Source organism: Fusarium pseudograminearum, chromosome 4 (assembly GCF_000303195.2).
Source record: "Fusarium pseudograminearum CS3096 chromosome 4, whole genome shotgun sequence".
NCBI classification, from domain to species: domain Eukaryota; kingdom Fungi; phylum Ascomycota; class Sordariomycetes; order Hypocreales; family Nectriaceae; genus Fusarium; species Fusarium pseudograminearum.
The window spans coordinates 7117102-7132992 of NC_031954.1; the positions used below are offsets into that span (position 1 = coordinate 7117102).

Consider the following 15891-nt stretch of genomic DNA (forward strand, 5'->3'; position numbering starts at 1 on the left):
CGTCTCATAGTGCTTAAACCCAGTCGCTTTCACTTAAAATCTCCTATCCGGGGACCAAAATACTCATTCTCGGCGAGGATCTTGAGAAAGCAAGACTGAGTCCCATCACATCCCTCGTATGGCACTCTATTACCCCACCAGTCAAGGTTGATATCGTGATATTGCAAAGCAAAGAAGATAACCAGCGCCGATATGGCGATACCCACCGAGAAAGCGGCAGAGAGGATATAATTATACTGAGAAAAACATTAGCACTCGAACCGACCTCTTGTCCAGAAGACATACCTTTGCCCAAAATGCGAGATATCGCTTCTTAATATAAATCCAGGAAAGCCAACCAATCGGCACAGCAGGCCAGATATAGCTAAGATTATACGGTGCCCAGAGCATCCCTCCCGCAAGGAAAACAACTGGGTGGATGCTTCGTATAAACTTGATGTTTGGGTATCTCTTCCCAAGCCACCAAAAAAGAAGAACGACGACCACTCCAACCGGAAAGCCTACCAAGGCCTCGACATATTGACCCCCGGGGCCAAACAGCTTCTTGGGTCCAATAGTTCCCCAAAGCACAGCAGCAGCAAAGAAGTTGTTCAAACCAGGACACATGAATCGATATGGAGCATCCTGTGTACACACACCTTCCAAGCGTATCTGATACTGCAAAACACCAACAGATATAAGTGTCGATACAAGCGTTGGGACCATCTGTGCCCAAAAGGTAAAACGCGGTGGTATCTTGAGATAGTGTGCCAGTTTCAGGTCTGCGCTGAAGTATACTGCCTGAGCACAAGTGCTGTATCCAAAGGCTTTGAAGAAACACATGGCAATGGCGTTGCCCTCGACAAAGGCGCCGCCGAGGAACTCGGACAAGACGTTGAGTGAGACGCCAATTCCTGTGGTGGCTGATATGATCCCAACAGGGACGACAAATATCAGACTCAGGATGACACCGAAAGGCACGACTGCTGGTGTTGTATGTGTCGGCCACTGAGAAACACCGACGACACCTACGATAAAGGCTATCGCGAGACAGACCAGATACCACCACTCAGGAACTTCGCGATAATTTTTCATTAGGCGATTGTGCGCATCCGACACTTGCTCATCTTCGACCTCATTCTTCTTTAACGGGCGGAAACTGTTGACCAATCCTTTGAACCCAATGGCGATTGTTCGGTGGTGATATAGCACACCATATGTAAAAGCGGCTGTATAAAGAGAGAATAAGAACATGTACGAGCTGATGTGTGCAGCTGACAGAAACGCAGGTGAGTAGGCTTCATACTTTTCAGCGTCAAAAATACCACGCTCGTCAATGATGGCAGATACATTATACAACCCCCCAAAGTGATCAAATACCCGATTCGAGTTGATAGGAAGATAAGCAGTATGGTAGCCATTCCCGTAGTAAACGCCCAATATGACGAAGCAGGTCAGCAGTGCGCCGCAGAATAGATTGAAGGTTGTAAAGAAGGGCACCATGAGAGGATCACAGCCCAGTGTAACTATGTTCCAGTCAAACGTTGGGAAGGGATTGAGTCCGAGGCCAGTATGTCCCCCTGTGACATTGGCCAAGTCACGGTTTTTGGGGGATATCCAAGTCATCCAGCTGAACCAACTTAGACCGGCAAAGAGATAATTCGGCAGCCAGAAGTAAATAAACATTGCGCCAAATGCTAAGCTGAAAAACCTAAAGCGAGATAGGTTCCAGATCTTCTTGAAGGGTCCAAGCACAGGGACATCTCCTTCGTCGTGTAGTGCTGTGTTGAGAGCTATGCAGACCAATGTCGTAGGCCACAGACAATAGGTAGGGTAGACGAGGAAGCGTCTGCAAATCCCAGCAAGTCCATAACCGATAAACTTGCTAGAAAGACCAAGCAAGATCTGATATCCCATGTTCATGGCGTAGGGTTGGTTAAAGTATTGCGGAAGATACTGGATCCAGATAATGTAATTCGTATAGGGCGTTCCCATCGAGATACTCGACATGATAGTAATCAGCATATGTTCCTTCTTGGTGAACCTTCCAGGATTGAGACTATGCCGCACACCGAAGAGAGTGAAACCAATATCGGGCAGAGTCTTCTCGAGGAACTTTCCAAAAGGGTATGCTAGGAGTTGCGGTACAGCCAGACCGACGCCGATCATGGGTTGGCGGATCTCAAAGAAGCTGTTGATAAAAGATACAGCGCAGGAGAATATGATACCTATGAACCAGGCGCGTATCGTGGAGCAGGGCATGTTTGGGTCATCGTGGTTATCGACAACGGCGCGGACTTCAGCATATGGTGAGTTGTGCGTAATCAATGCTGCCTCGATCTTTATCTCTTGGATCAGTGCCTTGTGTCGTTCAGGATGTTTCAAGATGTCATCCTGGTCTGCAGTATGTGAGTGTGTGTCGTTAGGTGCATATAGGTTAATATACTTAGAAAGTATTCAATCTTTTGAATGACTGAGAGAGGAAAGTTGGGGTCTCTCTTGTGAAGCTTGTATACTTTGCTCATCGTCTACACATGTCAGTCTGCAAGTTGAGAAAAGAGATTCAACATTCTCACTTTGTGCACATCTTCAAGAGACAAGGTTGCGGCAATCTCCCTTGCTTCAAGTAAATCATCTTGAGTAACGTCAAGATCCTTCTCAAATCTTCCCTCAATCTCGTATGCCTCTTGCGAACTGGGAAGTGAATCATCGCGGGACTATAGGTTGTTAGATTGACACAAGACACAAATAGAAATACTGACTCTTCCGTTGGACTCGACATTCGGAGCACTCACTAGAGCCTCCGACTTTAGTGTTTGGCTTGCCATGAGGACAGAATATTGATGGTCATTGATACTAGAGAGCTACGTTGTTGAGACGAAAGGTGCCGACGGGCCCTGGATCTTGATATATCCAAGTCAAGATAACAGTCGCCCAATGCATTGGAAATGTATCCAATTGAAAGATCAATGCAAACATCCAGCTCTATAGTCTTCCAAGGATTACATGATCGGCCGCGCGGGTTATGATTAAAGATGATAAATGTCTTGCCAAGAGATCATGTCTAGCATATTGAACCAATAAGCTAGACTAACTGCTAGTGAGAATAAATATGCTTATTTCAAGGCTTAGTTCTGTAGCCACTACAAGGCAGTGCGGATCAAGTTTATCTCGGCTTGGCCGATGGCGATAGATGCAGTGTAACACAATACGTCAAGCTGACTGTCTGCGCTTTATGTGTGATTTGACTAAGCTACCTAATTAAAGTAGGTGCTTTAATTGGTGATCTCAATCTTACATTGATAAACAGTAGATCAATTAGACAACGCTCAAGATATGGCATTGGTCAGCCCTACTGGGCTGTGCAGTTTGGCCACCTCAACTCCATCTAACACCCCCTGATGGTGATTTACAGTTTTGATGATACAGTATCATTTTGTTGATCTACAGATACGTCAAGTAGAATGAGAGCAATGTATACTTAGATAACTAAGTATATCGTTTTAAGACCTCAGAGTATCAAGGTCAACAAACCGGCGGACAGTGGACTTGACGCATCGATATAAGACTAGCAGTTACAAGTATAGGGACCAGAAACTCTCGACATTCACATGTGATGGACAATTATTTTCAATAACAATTTGAATAACAATTCGACTGACAATTTGACTGATAGGAATCAATGAAACCTGATTACAAACTCGTAAAAAAGAAACCAACGGTATCCCGATATTGGCGAAAGAAAGTAATTCCACTTTTAATCCATTATTGCACACCTGATTGCGCAAGAGCGATCCTCTTCCAGTGATCACGCTCTTCTTCCAACTTGGCAATCTTGTCTTCCAATTCATCCATCTTCATCGCCTTGCGCTCCCGAGACTTTCGTGCGGCAAGAGTGTTGCGAGCACGCTTCATGGCAACGATGTCGCTGGGATCATCGATGATGATGGGAGGCAGAGGCTTGTCTCGCTTGCGGGCGTTAACACCAGCCACAGAAGAGTGGCGAGTGGATGGCGATGTACCCGACTTGCGACGGTTCAGGGGAGGAGACTGAGAATCAGAGTCCAACTCGTCAGACTTCATCTCAGGGGAGGTCTCAACGCTCAGCTGAGGAACAGCCGAGGGTTCCGAAGGGAACAAAGAAAACCATTCTCCACCCGGTGCGTCAAACTCGGCATTGCCAAAGTTGGGTGACACATCATACTGGTCAAAGTCCGGAGACTCGTTGTAGATGGATGGAGAAGTCAAAGCCGTGAGGGCTGACGAGTTGGGGGCAGACATGAAAGGTTCTTGGACAAGAAGGTCCTGAGGCGAGATAGTCGCCAAGTTGGCAATAGAGCTAGACGCACTGCTGTTGAAGTCAAAGACTGAGGCAACAGCAGGTGAGGAAAAGGCCGTGTGGGCCCCGCCCTCGAAGGCAGTGAACTCTTCGAGTTCGACGTCTGAATCAGATGGTGAGCTTGTGGGACTAGTAGATATTATATTAAGGGGGTACCAACCTGCAGCGTTCATCATCTTTGCGGTTTGTTGCGGGACGCCACCTGTACTCTGGGAGAATAGAGGTACGGGGGGTCGAGCAGCACGGTTCTGCTTGTTCAATGTGGTAGATGACGAAGGGGCCGAAGAAGCGTAAAACTGGTTCGTGGGGCGGTTGTTGTTAACAGTAGACGAAGGACGACCAAAAGCCTGGAGCAACTGGGCTACTCGCTGATTCTGAACAGCAGGGGATGCAGGCTGTTGTTGGTAACGGTTTTGCAGATGAGACGAGTGACGACGCTGATGTTGCAGCGATGTTGTTGTATGGCGATTAGGGAGCTGATCGAACAAGACAAAGTCCTGATGCGGTGATTCGGGACTGTGTAACTGTTGTTGCGCGGATTGTGCCGGCAGGCTGGGACTGGTGGAGAGAAGCCATGGTGATTGGGGATCCGTGGTGAAGACTGGGAAGTCTTGGCCTGAAATGTTGGCGGTTGTGAGGGAACTGGAGCCGAAGCTATTCAAAGCAGTGCTGAAGTTCAGGTCGACCGTGAGGTGAGCTGAACGGGTTGGTTGAAGAGTGGGGATTGATCTGTTAGAGTCCTGAGACGTAATTTTGACTGAGGATTGGGGGGAACAACGGGGAAGGGGGGTTGTTTAGAACATCTTGATGCGCCTTAGGCTTTGTTATCTTGATGTAATTGTGTTTGTATAAAAGTTTGGGGTGAGGAAAGGAAGAAGGGGAAAAAAAGAAAGCCTCAGGACGGGAGATGGGGACAATTTGTATTCTCAGGCAGCAAAGAGAAGGAGGGCTTGTGCGCTCACGGCGGGAAGGTACAAACCCAGAATAGCGGGCCTGAGGTTAACACTAACAATTATTGCCTCAGATTGGTCTGTTTCCACGTTAGCCGATGCTTTGCGTTGCCAAGTACCGCAGTACTCCAGCCAGACAACCAAAAACGCGCCCTTTGGATCAGCCAGGGTCGGGCAATGAGTCACATTTTTTTCGTGCTAGGGCTTATTGGGACTGGCCGGATGTCTCTGGCGCATCCTGCGACAGTCCAAAATGCCACAATTTAGGACTAAGCCTCCACCGTTCATCCTGTACGGCATGGGGACTGTACAGCACAGCAAAAGCACATCACGGCACATCACAGCACCGCATGTAGGTGCCTAGGGACTGTAAGGACTCAAATTGACCACGCAAGCCTCACATGAAACGCCCTACTATCCTCTTTTCCCCATCTTTTCACCCTCATGCCCCATCTGAACGTCATTGTTCTTGTCGCCATCTTTTTTTCTTTGTGTTGTAACATGCTGTCGCTGGCGCAGGCAGGCTTGGAAGTTAGCGTATCCCTCTTCCCGTAAACAACTGGCAATGCCCCTGCAGCTAAACTCTCTATTGGCCGAGTTGACATTCCGCCCTGTTGACCTGCTGAAGAACCTGCCAATCACCGTCTATCTACGGGTACTAAAACCGTGGACTCTTGTTCCAATTCCCATCCCATACCACGACCACGACAACAAGCCAGTCTCATGTCCCGAATTCTTGCAGCTGACGAGGATGTTTGAAAGAGAAGAAAAAAGAGGGCAACGAATCCTTCCGAATAGGAGGTGCAAATCATCGGCGCTGCGCATACATTGTACAACACATGCATCTCTAATTTGTTAGTTCCCAACTCTTTGTCTCAGTTTGCCTACCAGTCTGCCTACGTATATGCCCTCCGGCCCGTCCATCCAACTGCAGTGCCCTGCACGCCATGAATCAGTCAAGAAATTCGGCGGAAATTCACTCGTTGATTTCCCCATGTTCCAGTCCTAGTGTTAGAGTCCTTGAGTTCCTAGGGTCTAGGTATGTACATTAACCGTCTCAGCCGTCCCATCCGATCGCGATACTGCAGCACCTACAGTAGGTGGAATGAGAATTGTCCCCATGTTTCAACTCCATCACACTGTGTCAGATTAAAATGCCTCTTTTTATTCCATGTTAGCCGCAGCATCGCCATTCGTATTGAGCCAGGGAGGTTGCCTTAGTTGGACTTGAACCATTCACAAGCCAATAATCAGTGGACATGGGCTGAATCTGAGGCCTTCACGAGTTCAGCCCACCCATGTTGGGATTCTGCTTTTTTTTAAATCACATGGATGGGAAAGTCCTGAAATCGGCATTTCCTGCGCTGCGTCCCACTATCGTGTTCCTGGTTCTTATCTCCAATCCAAAACTTTCGATACCATCCTCTCTGAGGTTATCTTCAACTTCCTATCACAACCCGGCTAAGGCGCTTCCCCAGGCTAGTAAAACGAAGTGGGTGTTGTCGTATGTCTCCAAGATTGCAACTTACAAAGCATCTCGACTTTTCTATCCCAGATTGGGAATTCTTCGGGACGCGCAAACGGCAACTCAATTTGTCTAAGCTTGTCCTTGATGGCTTGGTATCGTCGGAACCTCCTGTTTAGGACTCCGCTCAACGATATGTTCTCATATTAGGTGGTACCTCAATTCCGTACAGCGGAACTGACTTCAGAAACTACAACGTTCAATATCTTGATTCCTCATCAGAATCTCCATACTTCAGCCCCCCAGTCTGTCCAAGAATGAATCAGCCTGCTTCTTGGCTCTCCGAGTTGCCATTTCCTCCCTTCGCTTCTCAATTTCCCGTCTTCTAGCCTCTTTCTGTTCCTCACGCACCCGTCGTTGTTCCTCCGTCTTACGCCGTTCTTCCGCAAGCCCCTCCATCTCCGTTGTTCGGGTCTCATCGTCTTGACTAAACTTGTAAAAGCCTGTTCCCTTGGTCCGAATTTCCCAATCTGCGTCGTAATGCTGTGCTGGCGGCGGCGTTGCGCTGCGGTCTCGCTTCCGCGCCAGCTCTTCCATCTTGTCTGGGTCGTCGGGGTTGAAAGCCATGGCTTGTATTGTGTCCCCTACGATGAGGTTGCTGGGCGCGCTGGGCCTTGCCGACATGCGCTCGAGTTCTTCGGCTCCCAATAGACCGCGTCGCGTTCTACGCTCCAACTTTTCCTTCTCTGCCTTGGTGACTTGCCGTGCGCGACCAAACTCATCCTCGTATTCGACCATCTCGCCGCTTTCCTCACCGTTGTCTTCATCGCTGCTTGTCTCATAGTCTTCTTTTGTTTCCTCTCCTTCCGCCCATTTTCGATCAAAGTCTATTAATGGTGCGGCCTCATTTTCTTTCGCAACATAATCTCCTCGCTTCATCGCTGCGTAGAGCCGTGCCTTTTCCTCCATTCGTCGCCTGGCTCGTGCCAATTCTTGAGTTTCTTCCTCTGTGCCAGCAACCTCCTTTATATGCAGCTTTTTTGATCCATCAGACTCCTTGGTTCGTTTGGGTTTTGAGCCTTTAAATATGTCATCTTTGCCTTCTTTTTGAGGGCGAGGCCGACCAGCTGATGTCGCGCTTGACGAGGCGTTGGACATTAGCGATGTCAATTGAGCAGTGAAGTCAAGCGAAGTAGATAATGTTGCATCGCGCTTCGGCTTTTTAGTAGGACGCTGTCCGTATAGATTCGGGTCCTGTGGCATTTTGTCTGTATTTGATGGTCCGTGAATATGTTTTCGAGTAGTTGGTTGTTGATCGTGGCGAAGGAAGTATAAGATGAATGTTTATGGAGTCAAGCAAACCCGTTGCTGGTCAACCTGAGGCAATCACCACCAAGGTAGGTATTTTTGAGCGATAACACCAACAATTGAGTATATCCTGATTACTATGAACAAAAACACATTACAAAACATTGAAAACATCATAACTTACAACATCTGTCTATCATATCAATCTTACCAAAGTGGACTTATCAATTAATTGCGTACCCAATTGGTTGTTGTTTAAGTGTCTCCGATGTAGGGTAATCCACCGCGGGGTTCTGTTGCGTGCTCAAATCACTTTCCTGAGTGCCCCGCCATCGGAGCTTGACTTTATTCCTTCACAAGCTTCGTCAACAGTTCTACAAGTACTACAGCAACCATGGCCGCTACAAAGCAAGTTTTTATCGGAATTATCGGTAATTGAAACTTTTGAAACTATACATGCGTGACTTTGTAAACTAATATCGCTACTAACAGGTGCCGGAGGCGTTGGCAAGGCCTTCATCGACCAGCTCCAGTCCCTTGCTGCTCGAAAGCCATCCCCGAAATTGAACCTTGCCTACATTGCCACGAGCCGCAAGGCCATCTACAACGACGACTACTCCCCCATTAACCTCGAGAATGTCGTTGACACTCTCGGTTCCTCATCCAAGGCCCCGCTTGCTCTCGCCCAGGTCGTCGAGTACCTATCCAAAGCCCCCGCCAAGACCGTCCTCGTCGACAACACCAGCTCTCAAGATGTCGCTGAGCTGTACCCTCTTGCTCTGAGCCGCGGTATCAGCATCGTCACACCCAACAAGAAGGCCTTCTCGGGATCATACAAGCTGTGGCAAGACATCTTCTCAGCTGCCGAGTCATCGGGCGCCCGTGTCTACCACGAGTCATCCGTCGGTGCTGGTCTCCCCGTCATCTCCACCCTGAAGGATCTCGTTGAGACTGGCGACAAGGTTACCAAGATCGAGGGTGTTTTCAGCGGCACCATGTCTTTCCTCTTCAACTCCTTTGCTCCTACTGAGGGTCAGGGAGGTAAGTGGTCTGAGGAGGTCAAGAAGGCCAAGTCTCTGGGTTACACCGAGCCTGATCCCCGAGATGACCTCAACGGTCTCGACGTTGCCCGTAAGCTGACCATTCTTGCTCGTCTGGCTGGCATCCCCGTTGAGTCCCCCACCTCTTTCCCCGTGCAGAGCCTTATCCCCAAGGAGCTCGAGTCCGTTTCCAGCGGTGACGAATTCCTCGAGAAGCTCCCTGCCTTTGACTCGCAGATGGAGGAGACCAAGGCTGCTGCTGAGAAGGCCGGCAAGGTTGTCCGATTCGTCGGAAGTATCGATGCCGCCTCCAAGCAGGTCAAGGTTGGCTTGGAACAGTTTGATCGCTCGCACCCCATTGCTGCCCTGAAGGGTAGCGATAACATTATCAGCTTCTATACCGAGAGATACGGAAGCAACCCCCTGATCGTCCAGGGTGCGGGCGCTGGAGGTGATGTGACCGCCATGGGAGTCACCGCTGATCTGATCAAGGTTCTGTCGCAGATCGCGTAAAAGTTGAAATAGAATAGCAAATTAAAAGCGCCAAGTTTGAGTTCCTAGCAATGTCGAAGATAAAAAAACAGATTGTTGTGTTTCGCCGTAAAGAATTAAAGTGATGCTTTATCTATTCCTGTTGCTATCGCCGCAGCATGTGGGTTCGTAGTGACAACAGTATCGGGCTCGTCAGTCGGTGGAGGATTATCGTTACAGATGTTCCTCCACATCCAAAGAACAAAGTCGAATATCACAAGAAGAATGACGGGAACGAATAACATGAGACCTAAACCGAGCTATCCGAGCGTTAGTCGCAAGCGCAAAGGCAATCAGGTCAATCAGCACTTACACAGACAAGAGAGATAAGGTTGACAATGGAGGAGTACTCAGTCATTAGAGGACTGAATAGGTTCCATGATGCTTCAGAGGACATGCGAGACATTCCGGGCAACGCTACAGATTGCTTGGAAATAAAAAAGCCCATGGCTTGAGAAAAAACGAACGATGTTGTGGATGACAGAAGCACAAATTCCGAGGCAGCTTCGCTTCAGGGAGGTTCATGCTCCATCTATCGTGGCCCAGCGGACAGGGGTTATTTCCGCCTTAATTAACATGTGCAACGCCAGAGCTGAGCATGTTTCACCGCCTTCCAAACTCGGCAAATTCTGCCATGCGCAAAGCTTCATCCCCATGTGCCTCACAAATTATCACTGGAAACTGTAAAGCACTTGAACAACATCATCACAGCAGCAACCATGACAGAACACCTTCCAAATAAGCAAAAAGGCCGCGAGAGGGATCGCATAAAGAGGACAAAGGATGGGATCACTCAGTTGCCGCGCAAAAAGTTCTATCGCCAGCGAGCGCATGCGAATCCTTTCTCCGACCATATGCTAGAATAGTATGCAAACTGCTCAATCCGTTTCGATTACTATAACTAACATGCGACAGCCCCAAATCGCCTGATCATATGGACTGGTCGCCATACTTCCCTCACTATGTTCAAGAAGGAACATCAGAAGACTCTTCAAAGCCTCCTCGTCTGACAAAAGATGTTGAAATTGTCGATATTGGTTGCGGTTTCGGAGGTCTCACAGTTGCTCTGGCTCCCAAGATGCCAGATACTCTCACACTTGGTAAGTGGAGTAAGAATTGTTTATCAACGGATGTGTATTGACCAGAGCAGGCCTGGAGATTCGCACACAAGTGGCAGGGTACGTCCAAGAACGTATAAAAGCGCTACGATCACAAAACTCGGACAACATGTATCAGAACGTTGCCTGCATCCGAGCAAACACAATGAAGTTCCTCCCCAACTTCTTCAAGAAGGCCCAATTGTCCAAGATCTTCATCTGCTTTCCCGACCCTCACTTCAAGGCCAGAAAGCACAAGGCCAGAATTGTGTCGACAACGCTGAACTCGGAGTATGCTTATGCGCTCCGACCCGGTGGCATCGTGTACACCATTACCGATGTTGAGGATTTGCATCTGTGGATGGTTCAGCATCTTGAGGCTCACCCTGCTTTCGAGAGGATTTCCAAGGAAGAGGAAGAGGCAGACGAGTGTGTTCATGTCATGTCGACTGAAACCGAAGAGAGTAAGAAGGTCACAAGGAATAACGGACAAAAGTTTGTGGCGTTGTTCCGAAGACTTGAGGATCCTCCGTGGTAGAATTAAACTTGGCTATAGTAATAAGGACCATTTAAAACTGCATGAATAACAAGATGACTTGCGCATAAACAAAGAAATGATGGCCCTGCAAAGTACCGCAACACTGACTGGACTAAAATTTGTTGAATTCATGCTCTGGTAGAAATATGAGATCTGGTGATAAAATTAACATCGTGAACCTATCACCTCATCAATTAAGCTGTACCTGCAGACAATCACTTATCAGTCATCGATGAGGGGCGCTGTCCAGGGTTCCTTGTCCCGCAGACTATTTTGACAGGGGTCGAGCAACAGAATGACAGCATCCATCTCCGCTATAATCGACAGCCACCTCACCTAAAGTTAGTTAGACCAGTCCGGTCTTGACCTCCACTACCTATTATCGCATCACCGACTTTACCACTTACACCCATCCATCTTCGTTCAAGAATGTGGCTTTGAGGTCAACATCCTGGTGATGGCCCTCAAGCGTAGAGATGTTATTGTTGCAGGACTCGCCGCCTTCATAGCCTGGGGCTTTGCTGCGAGCTGGTCACCCGTTCTTCGCTGGGCAGGCCATGCCTTTGTTGCCGGCTCCCTCGTCACCCTCGTCCTTCTCTTGACCGGCCTCTTCCTCGTCTCGAGACGCCCAAACGACCGAACCCTGCCACCGAATGGCGTCACCTTCTTAAATCCAAAGTCATGGCGATCAGAGGTGCAGGCGCTGCGCCAGCGACAATCGTATACTCCAACCCAAATACAACCCGAATCACCCCGCGTTTCCAAAGCTATCGACGACCTGCTCGGCCTCATAGTCCGCGACTTTGTTAGCAGTTGGTATTCCAATATAAGTCGCAACCCGGCCTTTACGAACCAGGTCGACAAAGCTGTGCGCGAGGCGCTGCTGAGCTTGTGTGATATCCTACGTGATAAGGATCTGGCGGACCTTGTCACTAGCCGTCTTGTTCCTCTCCTCACCGCCCACTTTCGAGATTTCTACGAAGCAGAGAAATCGGTACGAGGGAAGAAGCTTAACCGCTCCGTTACTGAATCCGAAGAACTCGACTTGGCTATTGCTTCAAAATTCCGCGATGGACGCCTACACCCTGCTGCGTCATTGTCGTTTCCCGACACCAAGATGGTTCAACAAGACTACCTGCGATCTCTTGTCGCAAAGATTATGCCACAAATCCTTCCGGAGAACATGTTGTCTAGTCGAGCTGTCTCTATCATTATTCGCGAGATCGTTGGGTGTTCTGTGTTATTCCCCGTGATTCAACTTCTTTCCGAGCCCGATACATGGAATCAACTAATGGAAAACATGGGCCGTTCGATGTTGCAGGATAGGTCAACAGTGCGCAAGCTTCGGGCAGCTTTGGATCAGCATGCTCCCTCTACGCCAAGGTCCAACAAAGTAGCCTCCATGCCCAGAGTTGCGCCAGGCGACAGCGAGCGCAAATTTGAAAAGTTCATCCGTGCTATTCGAAAGGTCAACAACCTGTCAGATGCACGCCGATTTCGTAGTGAAGTTGCCAGTCAACTCAAAAGGGATTCCCTTCAGGATAACCAGGACCAGGTATACCTTCGCCGGTTAGAGATGGGAAAGAGGCTACTCGATCAACGGGTAACTCACCTTGCTGCTGGTGGCGAACGTCGTCCACCTGGACCATTGCCTTTACCATCAACTTCTTCAAAGTCCAAGCTGGAAAGCGCTCCATTGGTGGACTTCTTACGAGACCCTTCAGCACTTTCCTATTTTATGGAATACATGGATCGTCAAAATCTGATGCCCCTAGTACAGTTCTGGCTTGTTGTCGATGGTTTCCGAAACCCCTTGGAGGAGGATGGCCATGACGACGAGCTGCCATCAACGCTCCCAATGTGGACTGATTCAGATCGTCAAGACTTACAGCAGATCAATCAAGCATACTTATCAAGGTCCGAGTTGAAGGTTCCGGACCATTCAAAGAATGAAGTGAAAGAGTTTATCAAAGCAGGGAAAACAGCCACTCCGATGCAATACTATAGAGCCCGACAAGCTATTCTCAAAGCTCAGAGTGCTGTTTTAGAGGAGATGCGTGCGCGCTTCTTCCAAGGTTTCAAGAAATCTGACCTCTTTTATAAATGTCTTGCAGCTGAGGAAGCAGCCAATAACCAGACCCTCCGATCAACACCGCAACCAGAAGCACAAACATTGGCGCCAGATCGAGCGAGTAAGACGTTGCCAGCGAAGCCAAGACCAGTTTCACGGTTAACCACTCAACTCTCCAACACGAGCAAACGAACAGGATCAGCTTCAGATCTAAGGTCTCTGAACTCCAACGGCAACGGCAACGGCCATGGGCATCGAGCTAGGCGCTCGCTTGACGAAGGCTCTCTCACTCCTCTGTTCGACGACGACGATATTGATACCGATGGGTTAGGAGATTCTGTGCAAAGCCTGGATGCAGAGACAAACAGTCAACAGCTGCCAGACACTCAGGTTGTTCAGGCAGTGGAGGAAGCACTGACAAACATCCTGGAAAATGATCGCCCCCAGACTGCCGAGGATCTGCGCGCGTCCCTTTTCGAGAACGGTGGCAGTAGTAGTATTGGTGGCCTCGATGATAATGCGTCGAGCCTCTTTTCAGGCCACGATAACGAATCTCATCGTGGCTCTCTGGACATGGGATTGCGACCAGGTGCTTTAGTTAAAGAGGGAGAAAAGCCAAGCCTTTCATCACTTGGTCTTGTCAGTGCAGCCTCACGAATCGGCGTCTTTGTGGATGATGATCTATTTGGAGATGAAAACAAAGATCTCCCTGATGACGGCGATCCAGATGAGGGTCCACCACCCGATGACGAAGACGAAGTGCACGAAGCAGCGCCAGGAGATCTTGGACTGGCCGAAGCAATTACTGCTCTTTCGAATGACATTGATCGCCTGGTAGCACAGGAGGCGGTCGTGGAGTCCCTGACGCGGAAAGCAGAGTTGACAAACAACACTGCCGAGCTACGTATCCTTAGAAAGTCGAAAGCGTCTTTGCAAAGGGAGATTAGGCGCAAGGAGCTTCAGCGTCAGCAGTATGTCATCCAAGAGAGCGACAACAGTCTCTATGGCCGCTCTACTATCAAGATCAAATCTATCCAGGTCGGAAGAGAAGAAGATGGCAGAGAGTTTGCCCTATACGTTATCGAAGTGCAAAGAAATGCCGGAGAGCAGATGCCCGCGGCTTCATGGGTGATTTCGCGGCGATACAGCGAGTTCCACGAACTTCACCAAAAGCTACGGTCCCGTTACCCATCGGTCCGAAATCTTGACTTTCCTCGGCGACGAATGGTTATGAAGTTCCAAAGTGAATTTCTACGCAAGAGACGAACTGCCCTTGAGCAGTATTTGCAAGATTTACTACTATTGCCTGAGGCATGCCGTAGCCGGGAGCTCAGAGCATTCCTTTCACAGAGCGTGATAACACAAGGACAAGATATTCTAGATCGCGAAGACAAGAAGGATATGATGACACGGTTGTATGATTCTGTTGCAGACGGCATGGATGATATTCTTGGAAACATTCCCGTTCTGGACCAAATATCTGAAGCTGGCCAGAGCCTAATTGCGGCGGCTACAAACCAGCTCAACACGGTTCCACTCAATGTCAACGAAGAGAACTTCCCAGCCGCCGAAGCCGAGGCCGAACTGAACGCCTTTGAGAATAAGGAACTTGAACCGTTCATCAAACCGATTTGCGACATCTTCCTTGAGATATTTGAGCTCAACAAGGGAAACAACTGGCTCCGCGGAAGAGCCGTCGTGGTTGTTCTTCAGCAACTTCTTGGCGGCACTATTGAGAGGAAAGTGCGTGATAATGTCAAGATGCTTGCTCAAGACGAGAACGTTCTCAAATGTATTAGTCTGGTTCAGGACAGCCTCTGGCCGGGGGGAGAGCTACAACGTGATCGAAAGCCACGAACAGCTGCCGAGAAGAAAAAGACACGGACTGAAGCAAGCTTGATGCTGGCTACATTGGTGCCAGATCTTGCTGGGAGTGTTGTGGGAAGAGTCAATGCGCAGGCAGCGAGTCGTCGTATCTTTGCGACATTAAACAACTCAAGGTTGAAGTATGATATTTGATGAAGAAATTGTTCATGAGAGAGGACTTGGCTAACTCGGTTACAGTGCACATCTCGTATTCACTATGATTGACGAAATCGTCTCGGTCCTATTCGAGGAACCGTAGGGCCCTAATGAAAAAGATCTTCTTATTATTCTCCACCAAGCACATGATAGAGTGCACACAGCAAGGCGTTGGGCGTCACTGACAAGGAATCGATTGGGCTGAGATGATAATTGTGTGGTGATTGGCGAAAAAATGACTTTGCTTTCTGTAACGAAACCTTTTTATGCTGTTATTGAGTAGCACAGATTCACGAGGGAGTCCATGAAATAATAGTAATCGATCGATGGCTACCTAGTCTAAAGAGTAGTGTCTCTGCACTTTGATGATGATCAACAATAGAGTTTCAACTCCTACGTAGTATCCAACAAACCAGGCACTTTAGCACTTACCTACAGCGCTTAGCATGTGCGTGCGGCAGCATTAATGCAGGCAAAGGCGTTCGCATGTGACGCTAACGAAGCAGCTTCAGCGCCCGAGATAGTGGGATCCGGGGCCACCTTCTCGATCT

At 48.8% G+C, this 15891-nt stretch overlaps 6 protein-coding genes across 6 annotated transcripts, besides 1 other annotated feature; 2 read left to right on the plus strand and 4 right to left on the minus strand.

The window, feature by feature from the left end:
• Positions 1–29: 29 nt before the first annotated feature.
• On the minus strand, positions 30–2807 carry FPSE_09682 (uncharacterized protein; the record flags this gene model as incomplete). Its single annotated transcript, XM_009262799.1, has 5 exons — positions 30–236; positions 286–2378; positions 2426–2507; positions 2556–2696; positions 2742–2807. 5 exons carry the CDS (start codon positions 2805–2807, stop codon positions 30–32), a joined length of 2589 nt encoding a protein of 862 aa, XP_009261074.1.
• A 937-nt stretch (positions 2808–3744) lies between these two features.
• Positions 3745–5747, minus strand: FPSE_09681 (uncharacterized protein; the record flags this gene model as incomplete). The annotated part of the gene is made up of 3 exons (XM_009262798.1): positions 3745–5015; positions 5298–5421; positions 5670–5747. The coding sequence occupies 3 exons, from the start codon at positions 5745–5747 to the stop codon at positions 3745–3747; spliced, it is 1473 nt and encodes a 490-aa protein (XP_009261073.1).
• Positions 5573–5619: a microsatellite.
• Positions 5748–7027: 1280 nt separating the features above from the next.
• Positions 7028–7996, minus strand: FPSE_09680 (uncharacterized protein; the record flags this gene model as incomplete). The annotated part of the gene is made up of 1 exon (XM_009262797.1): positions 7028–7996. One exon carries the CDS (start codon positions 7994–7996, stop codon positions 7028–7030), a length of 969 nt encoding a protein of 322 aa, XP_009261072.1.
• Positions 7997–8435: 439 nt separating this feature from the next.
• Positions 8436–9594, plus strand: FPSE_09679 (uncharacterized protein; the record flags this gene model as incomplete). Its single annotated transcript, XM_009262796.1, has 2 exons — positions 8436–8472; positions 8534–9594. The coding sequence occupies 2 exons, from the start codon at positions 8436–8438 to the stop codon at positions 9592–9594; spliced, it is 1098 nt and encodes a 365-aa protein (XP_009261071.1).
• A 95-nt stretch (positions 9595–9689) lies between these two features.
• FPSE_09678 (uncharacterized protein) lies at positions 9690–10018 on the minus strand (the record flags this gene model as incomplete). Its single annotated transcript, XM_009262795.1, has 2 exons — positions 9690–9872; positions 9926–10018. The coding sequence occupies 2 exons, from the start codon at positions 10016–10018 to the stop codon at positions 9690–9692; spliced, it is 276 nt and encodes a 91-aa protein (XP_009261070.1).
• Positions 10019–10331: 313 nt separating this feature from the next.
• On the plus strand, positions 10332–15443 carry FPSE_09677 (uncharacterized protein; the record flags this gene model as incomplete). Its single annotated transcript, XM_009262794.1, has 5 exons — positions 10332–10477; positions 10528–10712; positions 10763–11173; positions 11598–15324; positions 15383–15443. The coding sequence occupies 5 exons, from the start codon at positions 10332–10334 to the stop codon at positions 15441–15443; spliced, it is 4530 nt and encodes a 1509-aa protein (XP_009261069.1).
• Positions 15444–15891: the final 448 nt, after the last annotated feature.